Below are 27,019 nucleotides of genomic sequence, written 5' to 3' on the forward strand. Positions count from 1 at the left end.
AGGACTGTATGAGCGGCTGTGGGGTCTCTGGTATACAGGGCTGTATGGGCCGATGCTGCGGGGTCTCTGGTATACAGGGCTGTATGAGCGGCTGCTGCGGGGTCTCTGGTATACAGGACTGTATGAGCGGCTGCTGCGGGGTCTCTGGTATACAGGACTGTATGAGCGGCTGCTGCGGGGTCTCTGGTATACAGGGCTGTATGAGCGGCTGCTGCGGGGTCTCTGGTATACAGGGCTGTATGAGCGGCTGCGGGGTCCCTGGTATACAGGACTGTATGAGCGGCTGTGGGGTCTCTGGTATACAGGGCTGTATGGGCCGATGCTGCGGGGTCTCTGGTATACAGGGCTGTATGAGCGGCTGCTGCGGGGTCTCTGGTATACAGGGCTGTATGAGCGGCTGCTGCGGGGTCTCTGGTATACAGGGCTGTATGAGCGGCTGTGGGGTCTCTGGTATACAGGGCTGTATGGGCCGATGCTGCGGGGTCTCTGGGATTCAGGGCTGTATGGGCCGATGCTGCGGGGTCTCTGGTATACAGGACTGTATGAGCGGCTGCGGGGTCTCTGGTATACAGGGCTGTATGAGCGGCTGCAAGGTCCCTGGTATACAGGGCTGTATGAGCGGCTGCTGCGGGGTCTCTGGTATACAGGACTGTATGAGCGGCTGCTGCGGGGTCTCTGGTATACAGGACTGTATGAGCGGCTGTGGGGTCTCTGGTATACAGGACTGTATGAGCGGCTGCTGCGGGGTCTCTGGTATACAGGACTGTATGAGCGGCTGATGCGGGGTCTCTGGTATACAGGACTGTATGAGCGGCTGCTGCGGGGTCTCTGGTATACAGGACTGTATGAGCGGCTGCTGCGGGGTCTCTGGTATACAGGGCTGTATGAGCGGCTGCTGCGGGGTCTCTGGTATACAGGACTGTATGAGCGGCTGCTGCGGGGTCTCTGGTATACAGGACTGTATGAGCGGCTGCTGCGGGGTCTCTGGTATACAGGGCTGTATGAGCGGCTGCTGCGGGGTCTCTGGTATACAGGACTGTATGAGCGGCTGCTGCGGGGTCTCTGGTATACAGGACTGTATGAGCGGCTGCTGCGGGGTCTCTGGTATACAGGGCTGTATGAGCGGCTGCTGCGGGGTCTCTGGTATACAGGGCTGTATGAGCGGCTGCTGCGGGGTCTCTGGTATACAGGACTGTATGAGCGGCTGCTGCGGGGTCTCTGGTATACAGGACTGTATGAGCGGCTGCTGCGGGGTCTCTGGTATACAGGACTGTATGAGCGGCTCCTGTGGGGTCTCTGGTATACAGGACTGTATGAGCGGCTGCTGCGGGGTCTCTGGTATACAGGGCTGTATGAGCGGCTGCTGCGGGGTCTCTGGTATACAGGACTGTATGAGCGGCTGCTGCGGGGTCTCTGGTATACAGGGCTGTATGAGCGGCTGCTGCGGGGTCTCTGGTATACAGGGCTGTATGAGCGGCTGCTGCGGGGTCTCTGGTATACAGGACTGTATGAGCGGCTGCTGCGGGGTCTCTGGTATACAGGACTGTATGAGCGGCTGCTGCGGGGTCTCTGGGATTCAGGACTGTATGAGCGGCTGCTGCGGGGTCTCTGGTATACAGGGCTGTATGAGCGGCTGCTGCGGGGTCTCTGGTATACAGGGCTGTATGAGCGGCTGCTGCGGGGTCTCTGGTATACAGGGCTGTATGAGCGGCTGCTGCGGGGTCTCTGGTATACAGGACTGTATGAGCGGCTGCTGCGGGGTCTCTGGTATACAGGACTGTATGAGCGGCTGCTGCGGGGTCTCTGGTATACAGGACTGTATGAGCGGCTGCTGCGGGGTCTCTGGTATACAGGACTGTATGAGCGGCTGCTGCGGGGCCTCTGGTATACAGGACTGTATGAGCGGCTGCTGCGGGGTCTCTGGTATACAGGACTGTATGAGCGGCTGCTGCGGGGCCTCTGGTATACAGGACTGTATGAGCGGCTCCTGTGGGGTCTCTGGTATACAGGACTGTATGAGCGGCTGCTGTGGGGTCTCGTGGTCTTTGAGCTGCTTCGGGATCAGTTTCAGGCTCGGGATCAGTTTCAGGCTCGGTACCTGAGGTGTTTGCGATTTTCTGGCCCCTCGTCTGCGGACCCCGTCTCGTCTGCGGACCCCCGTCTCCTGTTTTGCCCTTTGTGGACGCTTCTTTCCTCCGTTTCTCTGAAGGTGACGGCGTCAGTCTTTGTCATTCGCCCTCTGCTGACCGTCAGCGGCTAAGAGGCTTTTGTGGCCCCGTGGTTTCTGCGCCCATTCTCCTCATTAATGGGATCAGCCGGCGATCTGCCCCACTAATCTGTCCCGGCCTGCAGGGTGTCCTAACTTTCAGGAATCGCGTGTGGGATGTCTATGAATTTGTCCTTGTAGCGGGGTGGGGGCTGTATACTTTACTGATCACATGGACCCGTCAAAGTGCTGATTGCACGAAACGGCCGTCGTCCTCCTTCACTCCCCGCACCCTCACAATCACCTGCAACGTGTCTGAATAGCCTGTAAGCATGGATTAAGGCTGCATTAAAGACACTTTTTTCAGCAAACTGGTGAGTGCCGCTTCTTTTATTATCCTTTGATGAGATATGAAGATTACTGTTACTTATTGAGCAGAGCACCGTATCCAGTAGCTTTATCTGGAAAACGCAATTGGTATATATCGGTGAAATAAGCAAAGGGGCATAGAACCAGAAGGCGAGCCCTGGTGCTGTTCCAATCTTTGTTTGTCATACTTTACTGATCTGTTATGTATTGATCCCCCAGCTCTGTATCTGGAGGTGTCCCCCCAACCCCAGGCCACAGAGGACCACCAGTAAGGGGAACCTACAGCGGCCGGTCAGTGTCTGTGCCCCTCAGTGTGTACGGTCCTGTGGAGGCTGCCATGTATCCCCCCGAATGTAATGTGGTATCTTCCCCCACCCCCGAATGTCACATCGTATCTCCCCTCCATGTTACACTGTATCTTCCTTGGAAAGTCACATAGTATCTCTCTCTCCTCCACCCCTGAAATGTCATGTTGTATGTCTCCTCTGAAATGTTAGACCCCCCTCCGCCCTCGGAATGTCGCATCGTATCCCCCCTCCACCCTCGGAATGTCGTATCCCCCCTCCACCCTCGAAATGTCGCATCGTATCCACCCTCGGAATGTCGCGTCGTATCCCCCCTCCACCCTCGGAATGTCGTATCCCCCCCTCCACCCTCGAAATGTCGCATCGTATCCACCCTCGGAATGTCGCGTCGTATCCCCCCTCCACCCTCGGAATGTCGTATCCCCCCCTCCACCCTCGAAATGTCGCATCGTATCCACCCTCGGAATGTCGCGTCGTATCCCCCCTCCACCCTCGGAATGTCGTATCCCCCCTCCACCCTCGAAATGTCGCATCGTATCCACCCTCGGAATGTCGCGTCGTATCCCCCCTCCACCCTCGGAATGTCGTATCCCCCCCTCCACCCTCGAAATGTCGCATCGTATCCACCCTCGGAATGTCGCATCGTATCCCCCCTCCACCCTTGGAATTTCACGTCGTATCCCCCCTCCACCCTTGGAATTTCACGTCGTATCCCCCCTCCACCCTTGGAATTTCACGTCGTATCCACCCTCGGAATGTCGCCTCGTATCCCCCCTCCGCCCTCGGAATGTCGCCTCGTATCCCCCCTCCGCCCTCGGAATGTCGCCTCGTATCCCCCCTCCGCCCTCGGAATGTCGCCTCGTATCCCCCCTCCGCCCTCGGAATGTCGCCTCGTATCCCCCCTCCGCCCTCGGAATGTCGCCTCGTATCCCTCCTCCGCCCTCGGAATGTCGCCTCGTATCCACCCTCGGAATGTCGCCTCGTATCCCCCCTCCACCCTTGGAATGTCGCCTCGTATCCCTCCTCCACCCTCGGAATGTCGCCTCGTATCCACCCTCGGAATGTCGCCTCGTATCCCCCCTCCACCCTTGGAATGTCGCCTCGTATCCCTCCTCCACCCTTGGAATGTCGCCTCGTATCCCTTCTCCACCCTCGGAATGTCGCCTCGTATCCACCCTCGGAATGTCGCCTCGGATCCCCCCTCCACCCTTGGAATGTCGCCTCGTATCCCCCCTCCACCCTCGGAATGTCGCCTCATATCCCTCCTCCACCCTCGGAATGTCGCCTCATATCCCTCCTCCACCCTTGGAATGTCGCCTCGTATCCCTCCTCCACCCTCGGAATGTCGCCTCGTATCCCTTCTCCACCCTCGGAATGTCGCCTCGTATCCCCCCTCCACCCTTGGAATGTCGCCTCGTATCCCCCCTCCACCCTTGGAATGTCGCCTCGTATCCACCCTCGGAATGTCGCCTCGTATCCCCCCCTCCACCCTTGGAATGTCGCCTCGTATCCCTCCTCCACCCTCGGAATGTCGCCTCGTATCCCCCCTCCAGCCTTGGAATGTCGCCTCGTATCCCTCCTCCACCCTTGGAATGTCGCCTCGTATCCCTCCTCCACCCTCGGAATGTCGCCTCGTATCCCTCCTCCACCCTCGGAATGTCGCCTCGTATCCCCCCTCCACCCTTGGAATGTCGCCTCGTATCCCTTCTCCACCCTCGGAATGTCGCCTCGTATCCACCCTTGGAATGTCGCCTCGTATCCCCCCTCCACCCTTGGAATGTCGCCTCGTATCCCCCCTCCACCCTTGGAATGTCGCCTCGTATCCCTCCTCCACCCTCGGAATGTCGCCTCGTATCCACCCTCGGAATGTCGCCTCGTATCCCCCCTCCACCCTTGGAATGTCGCCTCGTATCCCTCCTCCACCCTTGGAATGTTGCCTCGTATCCCTCCTCCACCCTCGGAATGTCGCCTCGTATCCACCCTCGGAATGTCGCCTCGTATCCCTCCTCCACCCTCGGAATATCGCCTCGTATCCACCCTCGGAATGTCGCCTCGTATCCCTCCACCACCCTCGGAATGTCGCCTCGTATCCCCCCTCCACCCTTGGAATGTCGCCTCGTATCCCTTCTCCACCCTCGGAATGTCGCCTCGTATCCACCCTTGGAATGTCGCCTCGTATCCCCCCTCCACCCTTGGAATGTCGCCTCGTATCCCTCCTCCACCCTCGGAATGTCGCCTCGTATCCACCCTCGGAATGTCGCCTCGTATCCCTCCTCCACCCTCGGAATGTCGCCTCGTATCCCCCCTCCACCCTTGGAATGTCGCCTCGTATCCCTTCTCCACCCTCGGAATGTCGCCTCGTATCCACCCTTGGAATGTCGCCTCGTATCCCCCCTCCACCCTTGGAATGTCGCCTCGTATCCCCCCTCCACCCTTGGAATGTCGCCTCGTATCCCTCCTCCACCCTCGGAATGTCGCCTCGTATCCACCCTCGGAATGTCGCCTCGTATCCCCCCTCCACCCTTGGAATGTCGCCTCGTATCCCTCCTCCACCCTCGGAATGTCGCCTCGTATCCCTCCTCCACCCTTGGAATGTCGCCTCGTATCCCTCCTCCACCCTCGGAATGTCGCCTCGTATCCCCCCTCCACCCTCGGAATGTCGCCTCGTATCCCCCCTCCACCCTTGGAATGTCGCCTCGTATCCCTCCTCCACCCTCGGAATGTCGCCTCGTATCCCTCCTTCACCCTCGGAATGTCGCCTCGTATCCCTCCTCCACCCTCGGAATGTCGCCTCGTATCCCTCCTCCACCCTTGGAATGTCGCCTCGTATCCCTCCTCCACCCTCGGAATGTCGCCTCGTATCCCCCCTCCACCCTTGGAATGTCGCCTCGTATCCCTCCTCCACCCTCGGAATGTCGCCTCGTATCCCCCCTCCACCCTCGGAATGTCGCCTCGTATCCCCCCTCCACCCTTGGAATGTCGCCTCGTATCCCTCCTCCACCCTCGGAATGTCGCCTCGTATCCCTCCTCCACCCTCGGAATGTCGCCTCGTATCCCTCCTCCACCCTTGGAATGTCGCCTCGTATCCCTCCTCCACCCTCGGAATGTCGCCTCGTATCCCCCCTCCACCCTTGGAATGTCGCCTCGTATCCCTCCTCCACCCTCGGAATGTCGCCTCGTATCCCGCCTCCACCCTCGGAATGTCGTGTCGTATCCACCCTCGGAATGTCACGTCGTGTAGAATCTGCTGAGTTTTGGGGTGCCAGTTAATACTAATTAACAGGAGCTACTGGATCTTTAAAAGGGGGTTTATTACAAACAAGGTATTTACAATGACATACATAAGGGAAGTCTAACTAAGTGACAAGGGTAAATTAAAGGGAAGAGGTAATACGAGGGTGGAGGAAATTGGGATGTGGGAAGGAGAAGATACATAACTGATCCTTACATATATTAAACCAATACACATCCACATACAAGCCATGACTCCAGCCTCGCTTCCGGTATCTTCTGTGGCAAATGTCCAATCGTCTTCTGGCAATGTGAACACTGTCATTGGCTGCAGTAATCATCACCTTCCTGCGAAGGGCGTCCTCGTACTTGGGAAGAAAGTTCTTGTGTAGGACAGGTTCAACTCCATTTGGGCTGGCTCCAAGATGTCCATTCAAAGAACAATGGTTTGTCACCCAAACACCACAGGCATTGTGTATCAATATACATATCCATAGGCCGGAGACAGGATGTCTATCTCAGGACCACTGGCTGATGATGGAAACCTACAGGAGCTGTGCACATATGTAGATAATGATGGGTCACAAACAAGATAGAGGCTATTGATTCAAGATTTCCACAGTGTACACCTGTATCCTCCATTAGGTTGGAGGGCCAATATTCATTTATTATCACTAAAACAAAGGACATCACACAAAAGAACACAGGCCTGACCGCCTCATAGGTTTACAGTCTTGTATCTGGTTTATCTCATCAACAGAGTCCTGGAAATATTCAGCACTCATAAGTTCAATATATCTCAGTGATTTCTATGATACGTGCATTGTCCATGTTGTCTCCAACACGTCATATCCCCCCTCCACCCTCGGAATGTCGCATCGTATCCACCCTTGGAATGTCACGTCGTATCCCCCCTCTCCACCCTCAGACTTTCGCGTCGTATCCCCCCTCCACCCTCGGAATGTTGCATCGTATTCACCCTCGGAATGTCACGTCGTATCCCCCCTCTCCACCCTCAGACTTTCGCGTCGTATCCCCCCTCCACCCTCGGAATGTCACGTCGTATCCCCCCTCCACCCTCGGAATGTCACGTCGTATCCCCCCTCCACCCTCGGAATGTCGCGTCGTATCCCCCCTCTCCGCCCTTGGAATGTCACATCGTATCCTCCTCCTCCCTCGGAATGTCACGTTGTATCTTCCCTCCCCCCTCGGAATGTCACATATCCCCCTTCCACCCTCAGAATGTCACATCATATCCTCCCTCTCCATCCTTGGAATGTTGCATCGAATCCTCTCTCTCCTCCCTCAGAATGTCACGTCATATCTCCCCTCACCCCTCGGAATGTCACATATCCCCCCTCCACCCTCGGAATGTCACGTATCCCCCCTCTCCATCCTTGGAATGTTGCATCGTATCCTCCCTCTCCTCCCTCAGAATGTCACGTCGTATCTCCCCTCCCCCCTCGGAATGTCACGTCGTATCCCCCCTCCACAGTCGGAATGTCGCGTCGTATCCCCCCTCTCCTCCCTTGGAATATCACATCATATCCTCCTTCTCCTCCCTCGGAATGTCACGTTGTATCTTCCCTCCCCCCTCGGAATGTCACGTCGTATCCCCCCTCCACACTCGGAATGTCGCGTCGTATCCCCCCTCTCTGCCCTTGGAATGTCGCATCGTATCCTCCTTCTCCTCCCTCGGAATGTCACGCTGGATCTTCCCTCCCCCCTCGGAATGTCACGTATCCCCCTTCCACCCTCGGAATGTCACGTATCCCCCTTCCACCCTCGGAATGTCACGTATCCCCCTTCCACCCTCGGAATGTCACCTTGTATACACCCTCGGAATGTCACGTTGTATCCACCCTCGGAATGTCACGTCGTATCCACCCTCGGAATGTCGCATCGTATCCTCCTTCTCCTCCCTCGGAATGTCACGTTGTATCTTCCCTCCCCCCCCCCCCCCCCTTCAACCTCGGAATGACGTGTTGTATCCACCCTCGGAATGTCACATCGTATCCCCCTTCCACCCTCAGAATGTCGCTTTGGATCTCCCCTCCACCCTCAGAATGTCACGTCGTATCCCCCCCTCCACTCTCGGAATGTCATGTTGTATCTAACCCCCTTCACCCTCAGAATGTCGTGTTGTATCCCCCCTCTACACCCTCAGAATGTCGCGTCGTATCCCCCCTCTCCACCCTCAGAATGTTGCATCGTATCCCCCTCGGAATGTCACGTTGTATCCCCCCCTTCACTCTCGGAATGTCGTGTTGTATCCACCCTCGGAATGTCGTGTCAGATCTCCTCTCCACCCTTGGAATGTCATGTATCCCCCCTCTACCCTCAGAATGTCATGTTGTATCCCTCCTCTACCCTCGGAATGTCATGTTGTATCCACCCTCGGAATGTCATAGTAACATAGTAACATAGTTAGTAAGGCCGAAAAAAGACATTTGTCCATCCAGTTCAGCCTATATTCCATCATAATAAATACCCAGATCTACGTCCTTCTACAGAACCTAATAATGTCGTGTCGGATCTCCACTCCACCCTCGGAATGTCGTGTCGGATCTCCTCTCCACCCTCGGAATGTCTGTATCCCCCCCTCTACCCTCGGAATGTCATGTTGTATCCCCCTTCTACCCTCGGAATGTCATGTTGTATCCCCCCTCCACCCTTGGAATGTCGCGTCGTATCCACCTGTGAAGGAAACCCAGTTCCTACTACGTCACCAATCCGTGACATCACTACACAGGCACAGCTCTCCAGCGCCCCCTTTGTCTCTCAGGTCAATAAGGGAACTGCACCTAGAGCAAATGGCCGCCGGGGAGACTGCCCTGTTACCCACGCTGGGTATTCTAAGATTCGCAATCAGAGTAAAAGGATCAGCCCAAAATTAATTTGATTTAATTGCCTTAAGGGCGCACTAGGTAATTACAAGTAATATACAGTAAAAATTTATCAAGAGTTACAGTCAGAGTAAAATATAACAATCATAAGACAAGGCTTAAAGGTATAAAGCTTGAGGTCAATTTACCAGGTTGAAGGTCGCTTGTGGAAGCCGGGGGGGGCTCAGCGTTCCGCAGGTTAAAGACTTAGTTGCTGGGCAGCCCTCAGAAAGCGTGTGCTTGCTCCCCTCTGGCTGGCATACCCTTTCCCTTAGTTCCTTAGTTAGTCATCTTCCTCTGTTCTGTCTGAGTGTCTCTCCAAGTGTCCTCAGCTCTTAAACCTTCCATGTCCCTCCCCCCTGTAACTGGGCGGGCTAGCATCCTCCACCCCTCAGCCTCCCTTCAAGATATATTCCAATATCTAATAAATGGGATAACTTCTCTCAGGGTGGTCGGATCAGTACATGGGCGGTACCAGCACACAAGGTTTGTTCTGCCAGTCGCCCAGGGACCAAACCCGGACCCATTCGGTCGCTGTGGGAGGCCGATCTCCGTATCTCAGGTTTCAGACCTCCCACGGACTCGGGAGCTGCACTGTCAGATGCACAATCTCTTTAGGGCGAGGGGGATATTTTTTATGAGCCTGTACCTCGGATGATGCGTCCATAATTCACGATTCCATGTTGGAGACGGTTTGACTGGAAGGCCACAATAGACGTGTATCCTGTGGTCACTTGACATGCGTGCTTTAACCCCTTCATGACCCAGCCTATTTTGACCTTAAAGACCTTGCTGTTTTTTGTAATTCTGACCAGTGTCCCTTTATGAGGTAATAACTCAGGAACGCTTCAACGGATCCTAGCGGTTCTGAGATTGTTTTTTCGTGACATATTGGGCTTCATGTTAGTGGTAAATTTAGATTGATAATTTTTGCATTTATTTGTGAAAAAAATGGAAATTTGGCGAAAATTTTGAAAATTTCGCAATTTTCAAATTTTGAATTTTTATTCCGTTAAACCAGAGAGTTATGTGACACAAAATAGTTAATAAATAACATTTCCCACATGTATACTTTACATCAGCGCAATTTTGGAAACAATTTTTTTTTTTTTTTGCTGGGAAGTTATAAGGGTTAAAAGTTGACCAGCAATTTCTCATTTTTACGAAATTTACAAAACCATTTTTTTAGGGACCACCTCACATTTGGAAGTCAGTCTGACGGGTCTATATGGCTGAAAATACCCAAGTGTGACACCATTCTAAAAACTGCACCCCTCAAGGTGCACAAAACCACATTCAAGAAGTTTATTAACCCTTCAGGTGCTTCACAGCAGCAGAAGCAACATGGAAGGAAAAAATGAACATTTAACTTTTTAGTCACAAAAATGATCTTTTAGCAACAATTTTTTTTATTTTCCCAAGGGTAAAAAGAGAAATTGGACCCCAAACGTTATTGTACAATTTGTCCTGAGTACGCCGATACCCCATATGTGGGGGGGAACTACTGTTTGGTCGCATGGCAGGGCTCGGAAGGGAAGGAGCACCATTTGACTTTTTCAATGAAAAATTATCTCCAATCGTTAGCGGACACCATGTCACGTTTGGAGAGCTCCTGTGTGCCTAAACATTGGAGCTCCCCCACAAGTGACCCCATTTTGGAAACTAGACCCCCCCAAGGAACTTATCTAGATGCATAGTGAGCACTTTGAACACCCAGGTGCTTCACAAATTGATCCGTAAAAATGAAAAAGTACTTCTTTTTTTTTCACAAAATATTTTTTAGCCTCAATTTGTTCATTTCCACATGGGCAACAGGATAAAATGTATCCTAAAATGTGTTGGGCAATTTCTCCTGAGTACACTGATACCTCACGTGTGGGGGTAAACCACTGTAAACCCTCAGAGTGTTATTCTGTTCCCCTTTTCTCCTGCCGAGTGTTGCCTTGTGTCCAGGGCGTTACATTGTCTCCCCTTCTGTCCCGCAGGCTCATCGCCCGGCAGCTCGCTAAGATCCACGCCATCCACGCGCACAACGGCTGGATCCCCAAGTCCAACCTGTGGCTGAAGATGCGGGCGTACTTCTCCCTCGTCCCCACCGAGTTCTCGGAGCCGCTCGTCCAGGACAGGTGAGGACGGGGTCACTGTGTGATGGGGGGAAACCTCCTACTGTCCCACAGCTTCTCTGCGGTCAGTGGGTAGACGATTTACATTATGGCTGACACCAGTCATTGTGCCTGTTTGTTACAATGTGTCAGTGTAGGCCGTCTATGCTGATACATTGTGACCACCACGCCTTGCGTCCTGTTGGTGCTGACGGCCGTCCTCTGTGTTCCCTTTTATCCGCCGTCCTTGGGGGTCTCCTCATCTCCTCGTATCCTCCAGGTTTGTACGTGACGTCCCGGGCCGGCAGGATCTGGAGGAGGAGATGGTGTGGATGGAGGAGACGCTGTCCGGGCTGGGCTCCCCGGTGGTGCTGTGCCACAACGACCTGCTGTGCAAGAACATCATCTACAATGGCAAGAGAGGTGAGTGCCCCCCCGCCCATGACTACGCGGCGCCCTACCCGTGACTGCCCGGCGCCCCCCGCCTGTGACTATGCAATACCCCGCCCGTGAGTGCCCCCCGCCTGTGACTACCCGGCGCCCCCCCCCACCCGTGACTACCCGGCGCCCCCCGCCCGTGAGTGCCCCCCGCCCATGACTACCCGGCACCCCCGCCCACGAGTACCTGATGCCCCCCGCCCGTGACTACCCGGCGCTCCTTTTTTTCCTATTTCCTTTGATAAGTAGGAAAAGTGCCAACGTGAGAGCGACTGTCGCTGATAGGACGTGGGGTGTTATAACTGGCCCCCGCCCGGCATTGCCGGCCCTCCATGTGTCATACAGTCCCTGGTCCAGTCACCGACACCGTGTGAGCCCCCCAGGACCCGACTCAGGTGTAAAGGCACAAAACTCAGCAGCCAACGGGAAAGGGGTGACAGTGTGCCGGGTCACAGCCGAGAGCGACAGGACGCCCCAACCCAGTCAGGAGTGTGAAGGAAAAGTGTGACTGCAGCTCTGGAGGTGACTGGAGGATAAGACATGATGTAACAGCAGAATAGTGAGTGCAGCTCTGGAGGATAAGACACGATGTAACAGCAGAATAGTGACTGCAGCTCTGGAGGTGACCGGAGGATAAGACACGATGTAGCAGCAGAATAGTGAGTGCAGCTCTGGAGGATAAGACACGATGTAACAGCAGAATAGTGAGTGCAGCTCTGGAGGTGACTGGAGGATATGACATGATGTAGCAGCAAAATAGTGACTGCAGCTCTGGAGGTGACCGGAGGATAAGACACGATGTAGCAGCAGAATAGTGAGTGCAGCTCTGGAGGTGACTGGAGGATATGACACGATGTAGCAGCAAAATAGTGACTGCAGCTCTGGAGGTGACCGGAGGATAAGACACGATGTAACAGCAGAATAGTGAGTGCAGCTCTGGGGGTGACTGGAGGATTAGACACGATGTAGCAGCAGAATAGTGACTGCAGCTCTGGGGGTGACTGTAGTGCAGTGATGTCGCTGGGGTCTGTAGCTCATTCTTCGCCCACCTTTCCATGTTCCCGTCTTGGTTTTCTCTTTGTTAACCCCTGCCGCTCTGTTGTGAATGGAGTACCCCACTGTCTCCGTCCTCCTCTGCGGTTGCCGCGCTCCCGGCCTCTTATTTGCCGATCACACCTTCTTGCGCCTCACATCCCGGTAGCGGCCTCATCCGTCTCTGGTTTCTTTCTGTGTGGTATTATATAACCTACGAGGGCGGCGATGGGTTCGGCACACGGGGTCGCTGCGACATTACTGACCATAGACCCCCTGCCTGACAGCCCCCCTCTGTTATTACTGGAGGTGTGGAGCCTGCTGATCCTGGCTGCTGCAGGGCTGTGCTGCCATCTAGTGGACAATGTGAGAAATACAGCTATGGTCCCGTAATGTCCACCGCTCCCGCCGCCCGCCCGGTGTGGGGGGTACCTGGTGTCCGTGTTGTGGTGCCCCCTCCCCCACACTAATGACCCCTCTCCTCGCCTCCAGATGACGTGCGGTTCATTGACTATGAATACTCGGGATACAACTACCAGGCATACGACATCGGGAATCACTTCAATGAGTTTGCAGGTACAGAGCGTTTTTTCCGTGTGTCCTCCTGTTATTTCCGTGGTTCCCGTGGCAGCTCCTGACCTGTCCTTCTCCTCTCCAGGGGTGAACGAGGTGGATTACAGCCTCTATCCAGAGAGGGCGCTGCAGCTCCAGTGGCTACAAGCCTATCTGTCGGCCTTCAAGGAATACAAGGGCGTCAAAGCCGAGGTGTCGGAGAGCGAGGTGGAGCGTCTGTACGTGCAGGTCAACCAGTTTGCTCTGGTAAGTGACATGGGAGCGGCGCTCAGTGTGGTCTATTGTCATCCTGAGGGGTTATAGAGTCCAGTCCTGTAGATAGCGGAGGTCCGTCCTGATGAAGCCACCAAACTTCTCATGTTTTCTCTTCGCTCCAGGCTTCTCACTTCTTCTGGGGTCTTTGGGCGTTGATTCAAGCAAAATATTCCAAAATTGACTTTGACTTCTTAGGGTGAGTATTATTGGGTTTGCAAGATCAAAGTATGTTCAATGATTCTGCTCCCTGCAGTGACCACTAGGAGGCGCTTTCTGCGTTCAGCATTATTATCAGTGAGAGCTGCATAAAGAGAACCCGTGTGTAGTGAGCGTCCCCTAGTGGTGACTGTATAAATCTGTGTAGTGAGCTCCCCCTAGTGGTGACTGTATAAATCTGTGTAGTGAGCTCCCCCTAGTGGTGACTGTATAAATCTGTATGTAGTGAGCTCCCCCTAGTGGTGACTGTATAAATCTGTATATAGTGAGCTCCCTCTAGTGGTGACTGTTTGAATCTGTGTGTGTGTGTAGTGAACTCCCTCAAGTGTTGGCTGTTTACATCTGTATGTAGTTTGCTTTTTCCTCATTCTCGCTCTCCCCCTAGTGGTGTGTTGCGGTTTTGCTGATTCTCGCTCTCTCTCTCCCCCTAGTGGTGTGTTGCAGTTTTGCTGATTCTCGCTCTCTCCCCCTAGTGGTGTGTTGCGGTTTTGCTGATTCTCGCTCTCTCCCCCTAGTGGTGTGTTGCGGTTTTGCTGATTCTCGCTCTCTCCCTCTAGTGGTGTGTTGCGGTTTTGCTGATTCTCGCTCTCTCCCCCTAGTGGTGTGTTGCGGTTTTGCTGATTCTCGCTCTCTCCCCCTAGTGGTGTGTTGTGGTTTTCCTCCTCCTCGCTCTCCCCCTAGTGGTGTGTTGCGGTTTTGCTGATTCTCGCTCTCTCCCCCTAGTGGTGTGTTGTGGTTTTGCTGATTCTCGCTCTCTCCCTCTAGTGGTGTGTTGCGGTTTTGCTGATTCTCGCTCTCTCCCCCTAGTGGTGTGTTGCAGTTTTGCTGATTCTCGCTCTCTCCCCCTAGTGGTGTGTTGCGGTTTTGCTGATTCTCGCTCTCTCCCCCTAGTGGTGTGTTGTGGTTTTCCTCCTCCTCGCTCTCCCCCTAGTGGTGTGTTGTGGTTTTGCTGATTCTCGCTCTCTCCCTCTAGTGGTGTGTTGTGGTTTTGCTGATTCTCGCTCTCTCCCCCTAGTGGTGTGTTGTGGTTTTGCTGATTCTCGCTCTCTCCCCCTAGTGGTGTTTTGTGGTTTTGCTGAATCTCGCTCTCTCCCCCTAGTGGTGTGTTGTGGTTTTCCTCCTCCTCGCTCTCCCCCTAGTGGTGTGTTGTGGTTTTGCTGATTCTCGCTCTCTCCCCCTAGTGGTGTTTTGCGGTTTTGCTGATTCTCGCGCTCTCCCCCTAGTGGTGTGTTGTGGTTTTGCTGATTCTCGCTCTCTCCCTCTAGTGGTGTGTTGCAGTTTTGCTGATTCTCGCTCTCTCCCCCTAGTGGTGTGTTGCGGTTTTGCTGATTCTCGCTCTCTCCCCCTAGTGGTGTGTTGCGGTTTTGCTGATTCTCGCTCTCTCCCCCTAGTGGTGTGTTGCGGTTTTGCTGATTCTCGCTCTCTCCCCCTAGGGTTTTTTTGCGGTTTTGCTGATTCTCGCTCTCTCCCCCTAGTGGTGTGTTGCGGTTTTGCTGATTCTCGCTCTCTCCCCCTAGTGGTGTGTTGTGGTTTTGCTGATTCTCGCTCTCTCCCCCTAGTGGTGTGTTGTGGTTTTGCTGATTCTCGCTCTCTCCCCCTAGTGGTGTGTTGCGGTTTTGCTGATTCTCGCTCTCTCCCCCTAGTGGTGTGTTGTGGTTTTGCTGATTCTCGCTCTCTCCCCCTAGTGGTGTGTTGTGGTTTTGCTGATTCTCGCTCTCTCCCCCTAGTGGTGTGTTGCGGTTTTGCTGATTCTCGCTCTCTCCCCCTAGTGGTGTGTTGTGGTTTTGCTGATTCTCGCTCTCTCCCCCTAGTGGTGTGTTGCGGTTTTGCTGACTCTCGCTCTCTCCCTCTAGTGGTGTGTTGTGGTTTTGCTGATTCTCGCTCTCTCCCCCTAGTGGTGTGTTGCGGTTTTGCTGATTCTCGCTCTCTCCCCCTAGTGGTGTGTTGTGGTTTTGCTGATTCTCGCTCTCTCCCCTTAGTGGTGTGTTGTGGTTTTGCTGATTCTCGCTCTCTCCCCTTAGTGGTGTGTTGCGGTTTTGCTGATTCTCGCTCTCTCCCCCTAGTGGTGTTGTGGTTTTGCTGATTCTCGCTCTCTCCCCCTAGTGGTGTGTTGCGGTTTTGCTGATTCTCGCTCTCTCCCCCTAGTGGTGTGTTGTGGTTTTGCTGATTCTCGCTCTCTCCCCTTAGTGGTGTGTTGCGGTTTTGCTGATTCTCGCTCTCTCCCTCTAGTGGTGTGTTGTGGTTTTGCTGATTCTCGCTCTCTCTCCCCCTAGTGGTGTGTTGTGGTTTTGCTGATTCTCGCTCTCTCCCCCTAGTGGTGTGTTGTGGTTTTGCTGATTCTCGCTCTCTCCCCCTAGTGGTGTGTTGCGGTTTTGCTGATTCTCGCTCTCTCCCCCTAGTGGTGTGTTGTGGTTTTGCTGATTCTCGCTCTCTCCCCTTAGTGGTGTGTTGTGGTTTTGCTGACTCTCTCGCTCTCCCCCAGGTACGCCATTGTTCGGCTGAACCAGTACTTTCAGATGAAGCCGGAGGTGATGGCTCTGAGTCTTCCCGAATAACCCGACGACGTGGGACAGTTCTCCATCGATCTCATCACTTCGCCGGCCTCTGCCGGGACCACGCCGGACGCTCTGGACAGCGCGGTTTCCTTTTCTTGCCTTCTCATGTTTTTTTTTAGATGAAGCCTGCCTTCTTCATTACCGCGACGCCCGGCGACATTTTATTTTTTTCGTTTTAATTTAATAATTCCCGTCTGTTATTTATAGCTTTACTTGATTTGCCGCCGGCGCAGGATTGAGGCTCGCGCTCCTTCTTCCTGTCCTGCTCCTGTGGACGCGCTCCGTGGTGCGTCTCTAGTGGTCTTTCTCCTGCATTTCACCCACTGGATACAACGTGGGGCCCCGGGCCCCCAATACTGTACAATGTGAATGTCGGTGGGACTGATGGTTCGTCCCACCCGGTAACTGGAAGCCTTCAGTACCTCCTCCTCCTGCGGGGCCGCGGGGTTACTCATCTTGACGCACTTTAGAGACATGTGCCGCGCGGTGCGAGCGTTCACCTGCCGCCGCCGCCTCGTCTGGCGTGATTGCAGCCTGTAGATGGTGGCGGGCCGGTGACGGATTCACCTTGTAGTGTATATATGTAATATAGTCGCGGGATCCTGGTGAGACGCCGGCGATGTTGTGTGTCGCGTTGCTGGGTGTTGTCGTGTCGCTGATCTCCTCTGGGGGGGGCAATTGTTAGGCGCTAATTTAGCGCACAAGCAAGACCAAAATCCCCTCTCTGTGTGCCGGCGCCGTCTTCAGGGCGGTTTATGTTTTACGTGTGGACATTTACGCCACAAGAGGCAGAAACTGGAGCCGTTGCAATGGCTCCCAGATTTCCCAGAATTCACCATGAAGGTAGCAGAGGAGTCTGGGAAAGCGAGGTGACTGCAGCCAGTGGCGGTCACTCACTGGTCCTGGCCATGTTTGGTGTAAAGCTGCTGCTGATAGGCCGTGACTCACACGATGCCTGATGGTGGAAGTGGCTGCACAGTCCAGAGCGGTTGTGCTGCTGATGTGACCGCGCAGTCCAGGGTCGTAGTCGCACTGCTGATGTGGCTGCACAGTCTGGGATTGTAGTCGGGCTGCTGATGTGGCCAAACAGTACGGGGTTGTAGTCGGGCTGCTGATGTGGCCAAACAGTACGGGGTTGTAGTCGCTCTGCTGATGTGGCCAAACAGTACGGGGTTGTAGTCGCTCTGCTGATGTGGCCAAACAGTACGGGGTTGTAGTCGGGCTGCTGATGTGACCGTGCAGTACAGGGTCGTAGTTGCACTACTGATGTGACCCGTGCAGTCCAGGGTCGTAGTCGGGCTGCTGATGTGACCGCGCAGTCCAGGGTCGTAGTCGGGCTGCTGATGTGGCTGCACAGTCCAGGGTCGTAGTCGCACTACTTATGTGGCTGCGCAGTCCAGGGTCGTAGTCGCACTACTGATGTGGCTGCACAGGCCAGGGTCGTAGTTGGGCTGCTGATGTGACCAAACAGTCCGGGGTCGTAGTTGGGCTGCTGATGTGGCTGCACAGGCCAGGGTCATAGTCGGGCTGCTGATGTGACCAAACAGTCCGGTGTCGTAGTCTGGCTGCTGATGTGACCGCTCAGTCCGGGGTCGTAGTTGGGCTGCTGATGTGGCTGCACAGTCCAGGGTCGTAGTCGCACTACTGATGTGGCTGCACAGGCCAGGGTCGTAGTTGGGCTGCTGATGTGACCAAACAGTCCGGGGTCGTAGTCGGGCTGCTGATGTGACCGCGCAGTCCAGGGTCGTAGTCGGGCTGTTGATGTGGCTGCGCAGTCCAGGGTCGTAGTCGGGCTGTTGATGTGGCTGCGCAGTCCAGGGTCGTAGTTGGGCTGCTGATGTGACCGTGCAGTCCAGGGTCGTAGTCGGGCTGCTGATGTGACCGCGCAGTCCGGTGTCGTAGTCGGGCTGCTGATGTGACCGTGCAGTCCAGGGTCGTAGTCGCACTACTGATGTGACCGCGCAGTCTGGGGTCGTAGTCGCACTGCTGATGTGACCAAACAGTCCGGGGTCGTAGTTGGGCTGCTGATGTGGCTGCGCAGTCCAGGGTCGTAGTCGGGCTGTTGATGTGGCTGCGCAGTCCAGGGTCGTAGTTGCACTACTGATGTGACCGCGCAGTCCAGGGTCGTAGTCGGCCTGCTGATGTGACCGCACAGTCCAGGGTCGTAGTCGGGCTGCTGATGTGACCGCGCAGTCCGGGGTCGTAGTCGGGCTGCTGATGTGGCCGCGCAGTCCAGGGTCGTAGTTGCACTACTGATGTGACCGCGCAGTCCAGGGTCGTAGTCGGGCTGCTGATGTGACCGCACAGTCCAGGGTCGTAGTCGGGCTGCTGATGTGACCGCACAGTCCAGGGTCGTAGTCGGGCTGCTGATGTGACCGCACAGTCCAGGGTCGTAGTTGGGCTGCTGATGTGACCGCACAGTCCAGGGTCGTAGTCGGGCTGCTGATGTGGCTGCGCAGTCCAGGGTCGTAGTCGGGCTGCTGATGTGACCGCGCAGTCTGGGGTCGTAGTCGGGCTGCTGATGTGACCGCGCAGTCCAGGGTCGTAGTCTGGCTGCTGATGTGGTTGCACAGGCCAGGGTCGTAGTCGGGCTGCTGATGTGACCGCACAGTCCAGGGTCGTAGTTGCACTACTGATGTGACCGCGCAGTCCAGGGTCGTAGTCGGGCTGCTGATGTGACCGCACAGTCCAGGGTCGTAGTCGGGCTGCTGATGTGACCGCGCAGTCCGGGGTCGTAGTCGGGCTGCTGATGTGGCCGCGCAGTCCAGGGTCGTAGTTGCACTACTGATGTGACCGCACAGTCCAGGGTCGTAGTCGGGCTGCTGATGTGACCGCACAGTCCAGGGTCGTAGTCGGGCTGCTGATGTGACCGCACAGTCCAGGGTCGTAGTTGGGCTGCTGATGTGGCTGCGCAGTCCAGGGTCGTAGTCGGGCTGCTGATGTGGCTGCGCAGTCCAGGGTCGTAGTCGGGCTGCTGATGTGGTTGCACAGGCCAGGGTCGTAGTCGGGCTGCTGATGTGACTGCGCAGTCCGGGGACGTAGTTGGGCTGCTGATGTGACCGCGCAGTCCAGGGTCGTAGTCTGGCTGCTGATGTGGTTGCACAGGCCAGGGTCGTAGTCGGGCTGCTGATGTGACCGCGCAGTCCAGGGTCGTAGTCGGGCTGCTGATGTGACCGCACAGTCCAGGGTCGTAGTCGGGCTGCTGATGTGACCGCGCAGTCCAGGGTCGTAGTCTGGCTGCTGATGTGGTTGCACCGGGCTAATTGCTGGGTGCGCCATGTTGGATTCTCTGCTGCTTCTCTACCTCCGCCTCATCAATCTCTTCCATGTACCGTCGGCGGGGGTCTCGTTGCCTTTTCTATCACTGATTTGTCTCAATGAAGGTGTAAATACTATAATATGGCGGAGACGGGCGCTCGGTGCCGCCGCATGTAGCATATTGTACATACAGAGCCCGTGTAAATGACTCTTGTAAATTGTAGATGAGGCGTCACTGCTGCTCTGTATCCCCTGCCCATGTAAAGCCCCCACCCCGAAATCCTCCGCTCACTACAGAAACTGCGTCTTAACCAAAAACTAACATCATCATTGGGTCTTTATACAAATGTATGTTCTCCTAAATGTCAGCACTTTACTTATTGTACACGGCAATAAGTGACTGCAGCACCGCTCCTGTACTGACGCTCCAACCCGAACAGGCAGGACGGCCGCACACAACTGTGAAATCTGTGCAACCTCTAACTGGTCCGAAATAAAGAGCAACCCTAACAACTGTAATCCGGCTCTGTCATCACTGAGTGCGGCGTGTGTGAAGTCTGAGAGTGGACAGGACGACTCCAGTATACCTCCTTGTATGTCTGCAGCCACCACTAGGGGGAGCTCCCTGTACACAGATATACATAAGAACCTGTCTGCAGCCACCACTAGGGGGAGCTCCCTGTATACAGAGATACATGATAAGATTCTGTCTGCAGCCACCACTAGGGGAGCTCCCTGTATACAGAGATACATGATAAGATCCTGTCTGCAGCCACCACTAGGGAGAGCTCCCTGTATACAGAGATACATGATAAGATCCTGTCTGCAGTCACCACTAGGGGGAGCTCCCTGTATACAGAGATACATGATAAGATCCTGTCTGCAGTCACCACTAGGGGGAGCTCCCTGTATAGAGATACATGATAAGATCCTGTCTGCAGCCACCACTAGGGGGAGCTCCCTGTATACAGAGATACATGATAATATCCTGTCTGCAGCCACCACTAGGGGGAGCTCCATGTATACAGAGATACATGATAAGATCCAGTCTGTAGCCACCACTAGGGGGAGCACCCTGTATACAGAGATACATGATAAGATCCTGTCTGTAGCCACCACTAGGGGGAGCACCCTGTATACAGAGATACATAAGAACCTGTCTGCAGCCACCACTAGGGGGAGCACCCTGTATACAGAGATACATAAGATTATGTCTGCAGCCACCACTAGGGGGAGCTCCCTGTATACAGAGATACATGATAAGATCCTGTCTGCAGTCACCACTAGGGGAACCTCCCTGAATACAGAGATACATGATAAGATCCTGTCTGCAGCCACCACTAGGGGGAGCTCCCTGTATACAGAGATACATAAGATCCTGTCTGCAGTCACCACTAGGGGGAGCTCCCTGTATACAGAGATACATGATAAGATCCTGTCTGCAGTCACCACTAGGGGGAGCTCCCTGTATACAGAGATACATGATAAGATCCTGTCTGCAGCCACCACTAGGGGGAGCTCCCTGTATACAGAGATACATAAGATCCTGTCTGCAGCCACCACTAGGGGGAGCTCCCTGTATACAGAGATACATAAGATCCTGTCTGCAGCCACCACTAGGGGGAGCGCCCTGTATACAGAGATACATAAGATCCTGTCTGCAGCCACCACTAGGGGGAGCCCCCTGTATCTAGAGATACATGATAAGATCCTGTCTGCAGTCTCCACTAGGGGAAGCTCCCTGTATACAGAGATACATGATAAGATCCTGTCTGCAGCCACCACTAGGGGGAGCCCCCTGTATCCAGAGATACATGATAAGATCCTGTCTGCAGCCACCACTAGGGGGAGCTCCCTGTATACAGAGATACATGATAAGATCCTGTCTGCAGCCACCACTAGGGGGAGCCCCCTGTATCCAGAGATACATGATAAGATCCTGTCTGCAGCCACCACTAGGGGGAGCCCCCTGTATCCAGAGATACATGATAAGATCCTGTCTGCAGTCTCCACTAGAGGGAGCTCCCTGTATACAGAGATACATGATAAGATCCTGTCTGCAGTCACCACTAGGAGGAGCTCCCTGTATACAGAGATACATGATAAGATCCTGTCTGCAGTCTCCACTAGGGGAAGCTCCCTGTATACAGAGATACATGATAAGATCCTGTCTGCAGTCTCCACTAGAGGGAGCTCCCTGTATACAGAGATACATGATAAGATCCTGTCTGCAGTCACCACTAGGAGGAGCTCCCTGTATACAGATACTTGATAAGATCCTGTCTGTAGTCACCACTAGGGGGAGCTCTCTGTATACAGAGATACATGATAAGATCCTGTCTGTAGTCACCACTAGGGGGAGCTCCCTGTATGCAGAGATACATGAGACGATCCTGTCTGCAGCCACCACTAGGGGGAGCCCCCTGTATCCAGAGATACATGATAAGATCCTGTCTGCAGCCACCACTAGGGGGAGCCCCCTGTATCCAGAGATACATGATAAGATCCTGTCTGCAGTCACCACTAGGGGGAGCTCTCTGTATACAGAGATACATGATAAGATCCTGTCTGTAGTCACCACTAGGGGGAGCTCCCTGTATACAGAGATACATGATAAGATCCTGTCTGCAGTCTCCACTAGGGTGAGCTCCCTGTATACAGAGATACATGATAAAATCCTGTCTGCAGCCACCACTAGGGGGAGTTCCCTGTATACAGAGATACATGATAAGATCCAGTCTGCAGCCTCCACTAGGGGGAGCTCCCTGTATACAGAGATACTTGATAAGATCCAGTCTGCAGCCACCACTAGGGGAAGCTCCATGTATGCAGAGATACATGATAAGATCCTGTCTGCAGCCACCACTAGGGGGAGGTCCCTGTATACAGAGATACATGATAAGATCCTGTCTGCAGCCACCACTAGGGGGAGCTCCCTGTATACAGAGATACATAATAAGATCCTGTCTGCAGCCACCACTAGGGGGAGCTCCCTGTATACAGAGATACATGATAAGATCCTGTCTGCAGCCACCACTAGGGGGAGCTCCCTGTATACAGAGATACATGATAAGATCCTGTCTGCAGCCACCACTAGGGGGAGCTCCCTGTATACAGAGATACATGATAAGATCCTGTCTGCAGCCACCACTAGGGGGAGTTCCCTGTATACAGAGATACATGATAAGATCCAGTCTGCAGCCTCCACTAGGGGGAGCTCCCTGTATACAGAGATACTTGATAAGATCCAGTCTGCAGCCACCACTAGGGGAAGCTCCATGTATGCAGAGATACATGATAAGATCCTGTCTGCAGCCACCACTAGGGGGAGGTCCCTGTATACAGAGATACATGATAAGATCCTGTCTGCAGCCACCACTAGGGGGAGCTCCCTGTATACAGAGATACATAATAAGATCCTGTCTGCAGCCACCACTAGGGGGAGCTCCCTGTATACAGAGATACATGATAAGATCCTGTCTGCAGCCACCACTAGGGGGAGCTCCCTGTATACAGAGATACATGATAAGATCCTGTCTGCAGTCACCACTAGGGGGAGTTCCCTGTATACAGAGATACATAATAAGATCCTGTCTGCAGTCACCACTAGGAGGAGCTCCCTGTATACAGAGATACATGATAAGATCCTGTCTGCAGCCACCACTAGGGGGAGCCCCCTGTATCCAGAGATACATGATAAGATCCTGTCTGCAGCCACCACTAGGGGGAGCCCCCTGTATCCAGAGATACATGATAAGATCCTGTCTGCAGTCTCCACTAGAGGGAGCTCCCTGTATACAGAGATACATGATAAGATCCTGTCTGCAGTCACCACTAGGAGGAGCTCCCTGTATACAGATACTTGATAAGATCCTGTCTGTAGTCACCACTAGGGGGAGCTCTCTGTATACAGAGATACATGATAAGATCCTGTCTGTAGTCACCACTAGGGGGAGCTCCCTGTATGCAGAGATACATGAGACGATCCTGTCTGCAGCCACCACTAGGGGGAGCCCCCTGTATCCAGAGATACATGATAAGATCCTGTCTGCAGCCACCACTAGGGGGAGCCCCCTGTATCCAGAGATACATGATAAGATCCTGTCTGCAGCCACCACTAGGGGGAGCCCCCTGTATCCAGAGATACATGATAAGATCCTGTCTGCAGTCACCACTAGGGGGAGCTCTCTGTATACAGAGATACATGATAAGATCCTGTCTGTAGTCACCACTAGGGGGAGCTCCCTGTATACAGAGATACATGATAAGATCCTGTCTGCAGTCTCCACTAGGGTGAGCTCCCTGTATACAGAGATAAATGATAAGATCCTGTCTGCAGCCACCACTAGGGGGAGCTCCCTGTATACAGAGATACATGATAAGATCCTGTCTGCAGCCACCACTAGGGGGAGCCCCCTGTATCCAGAGATACATGATAAGATCCTGTCTGCAGCCACCACTAGGGGGAGCCCCCTGTATCCAGAGATACAGGATAAGATCCTGTCTGCAGCCACCACTAGGGGGAGCCCCCTGTATCCAGAGATACATGATAAGATCCTGTCTGCAGTCTCCACTGGGGGGAGCTCCCTGTATACAGAGATACATGATAAAATCCTGTCTGCAGCCACCACTAGGGGGAGCTCCCTGTATACAGAGATACATGATAAGATCCTGTCTGCAGCCACCACTAGGGAGCTCCCTGTATACAGAGATACATGATAAGATCCTGTCTGCAGCCACCACTAGGGGGAGTTCCCTGTATACAGAGATACATGATAAGATCCAGTCTGCAGCCTCCACTAGGGGGAGCTCCCTGTATACAGAGATACATAATAAGATCCTGTCTGCAGCCACCACTAGGGGGAGCTCCCTGTATACAGAGATACATGATAAGATCCTGTCTGCAGCCACCACTAGGGGGAGCTCCCTGTATACAGAGATACATGATAAGATCCTGTCTGCAGCCACCACTAGGGGGAGTTCCCTGTATACAGAGATACATAATAAGATCCTGTCTGCAGTCACCACTAGGAGGAGCTCCCTGTATACAGAGATACACGATAAGATCCTGTCTGCAGTCACCACTAGGGGGAGCTCCCTGTATACAGAGATACTTGATAAGATCCAGTCTGCAGCCTCCACTAGGGGGAGCTCCCTGTATACAGAGATACATGATAACATCCTGTCTGCAGCCACCACTAGGGGGAGCTCCCTGTATACAGAGATACATGATAAGATCCTGTCTGCAGCCTCCACTAGGGGGAGCTCCCTGTATACAGAGATACATGATAAGATCCTGTCTGCAGCCACCACTAGGGGGAGCTCCCTGTATACAGAGATACATGATAAGATCCAGTCTGTAGCCACCACTAGGGGAAGCACCCTGTATACAGAGATACATAAGATTATGTCTGCAGCCACCACTAGGGGGAGCTCCCTGTATACAGAGATACATAAGAACCTGTCTGCAGCCACCACTAGGGGAACCTCCCTGAATACAGAGATACATGATAAGATCCTGTCTGCAGCCACCACTAGGGGGAGCTCCCTGTATACAGAGATACATGATAAGATCCTGTCTGCAGCCACCACTAGGGGAAGCTCCCTGTATACAGAGATACATGATAAGATCCTGTCTGCAGCCACCACTAGGGGGAGCTCCCTGTGTACAGAGACACATGATAAGATCCTGTCTGCAGCCACCACTAGGGGGAGCACCCTGTATACAGAGATACATAAGATTATGTCTGCAGCCACCACTAGGGGGAGCTCCCTGTATACAGAGATACATGATAAGATCCTGTCTGCAGCCACCACTAGGGGGAGCTCCATGTATACAGAGATACATGATAAGATCCAGTCTGTAGCCACCACTAGGGGGAGCACCCTGTATACAGAGATACATAAGAACCTGTCTGCAGCCACCACTAGGGGGAGCACCCTGTATACAGAGATACATAAGATTATGTCTGCAGCCACCACTAGGGGGAGCTCCCTGTATACAGAGATACATGATAAGATCCTGTCTGCAGTCACCACTAGGGGAACCTCCCTGAATACAGAGATACATGATAAGATCCTGTCTGCAGCCACCACTAGGGGGAGCTCCCTGTATACAGAGATACATAAGATCCTGTCTGCAGTCACCACTAGGGGGAGCTCCCTGTATACAGAGATACATGATAAGATCCTGTCTGCAGTCACCACTAGGGGGAGCTCCCTGTATACAGAGATACATGATAAGATCCTGTCTGCAGCCACCACTAGGGGGAGCTCCCTGTATACAGAGATACATGATAAGATCCAGTCTGCAGCCACCACTAGGGGGAGCTCCCTGTATACAGAGATACATAAGATCCTGTCTGCAGCCACCACTAGGGGGAGCCCCCTGTATCCAGAGATACATGATAAGATCCTGTCTGCAGCAACCACTAGGAGGAGCTCCCTGTATACAGAGATACATGATAAGATCCTGTCTGCAGCCACCACTAGGGGGAGCTCCCTGTATACAGAGATACATGATAAGATCCTGTCTGCAGCCACCACTAGGGGGAGCTCCCTGTATACAGGGATACATAAGATCCTGTCTGCAGCCACCACTAGGGGGAGCTCCCTGTATACAGAGATACATAAGATCCTGCCTGCAGCCACCACTAGGGGGAGCGCCCTGTATACAGAGATACATAAGATCCTGTCTGCAGCCACCACTAGGGGGAGCTCCCTGTATCCAGAGATACATGATAAGATCCTGTCTGCAGCCACCACTAGGGGGAGCCCCCTGTATCCAGAGATACATGATAAGATCTTGTCTGCAGCCACCACTAGGGGGAGCCCCCTGTATCCAGAGATACATGATAAGATCCTGTCTGCAGCCACCACTAGGGGGAGCTCCCTGTATCCAGAGATACATGATAAGATCCTGTCTGCAGCCACCACTAGGGGGAGCCCCCTGTATCCAGAGATACATGATAAGATCCTGTCTGCAGTCTCCACTAGAGGGAGCTCCCTGTATACAGAGATACATGATAAGATCCTGTCTGCAGTCTCCACTAGGGGAAGCTCCCTGTATACAGAGATACATGATAAGATCCTGTCTGCAGTCTCCACTAGGGGAAGCTCCCTGTATACAGAGATACATGATAAGATCCTGTCTGCAGTCTCCACTAGGGGAAGCTCCCTGTATACAGAGATACATGATAAGATCCTGTCTGCAGTCACCACTAGGAGGAGCTCCCTGTATACAGATACTTGATAAGATCCTGTCTGTAGTCACCACTAGGGGGAGCTCTCCGTATACAGAGATACTTGATAAGATCCAGTCTGCAGCCTCCACTAGGGGGAGCTCCCTGTATACAGAGATACATGATAACATCCTGTCTGCAGCCACCACTAGGGGGAGCTCCCTGTATACAGAGATACATGATAAGATCCTGTCTGCAGCCTCCACTAGGGGGAGCTCCCTGTATACAGAGATACATGATAAGATCCTGTCTGCAGCCACCACTAGGGGGAGCTCCCTGTATACAGAGATACATGATAAGATCCAGTCTGTAGCCACCACTAGGGGAAGCACCCTGTATACAGAGATACATAA

General features: G+C 53.8%; 1 protein-coding gene across 2 annotated transcripts in view; it reads left to right on the forward strand.

Annotated features, from left to right (window-relative positions):
* ETNK1 (ethanolamine kinase 1) overlaps nt 1-19,944 on the forward strand; it is a 60,107-nt gene extending 40,163 nt beyond the window's left edge. For both annotated transcript variants that reach the window (XM_069762807.1, XM_069762806.1), the window contains exons 3-8: nt 10,982-11,122; nt 11,379-11,521; nt 13,061-13,144; nt 13,227-13,387; nt 13,519-13,592; nt 16,095-19,944. In XM_069762807.1, coding sequence (XP_069618908.1) covers nt 10,982-11,122; nt 11,379-11,521; nt 13,061-13,144; nt 13,227-13,387; nt 13,519-13,592; nt 16,095-16,167 — 676 coding nt within the window. In that variant the 3' untranslated portion in view covers nt 16,168-19,944. The remainder of the gene's footprint in view (nt 1-10,981; nt 11,123-11,378; nt 11,522-13,060; nt 13,145-13,226; nt 13,388-13,518; nt 13,593-16,094) is intronic.
* The last annotated feature ends 7,075 nt before the right edge of the window (nt 19,945-27,019 follow it).

The sequence above is a fragment of the Ranitomeya imitator genome, chromosome 4 (genome assembly GCF_032444005.1).
Source record: "Ranitomeya imitator isolate aRanImi1 chromosome 4, aRanImi1.pri, whole genome shotgun sequence".
In the NCBI taxonomy this organism is placed as follows: domain Eukaryota; kingdom Metazoa; phylum Chordata; class Amphibia; order Anura; family Dendrobatidae; genus Ranitomeya; species Ranitomeya imitator.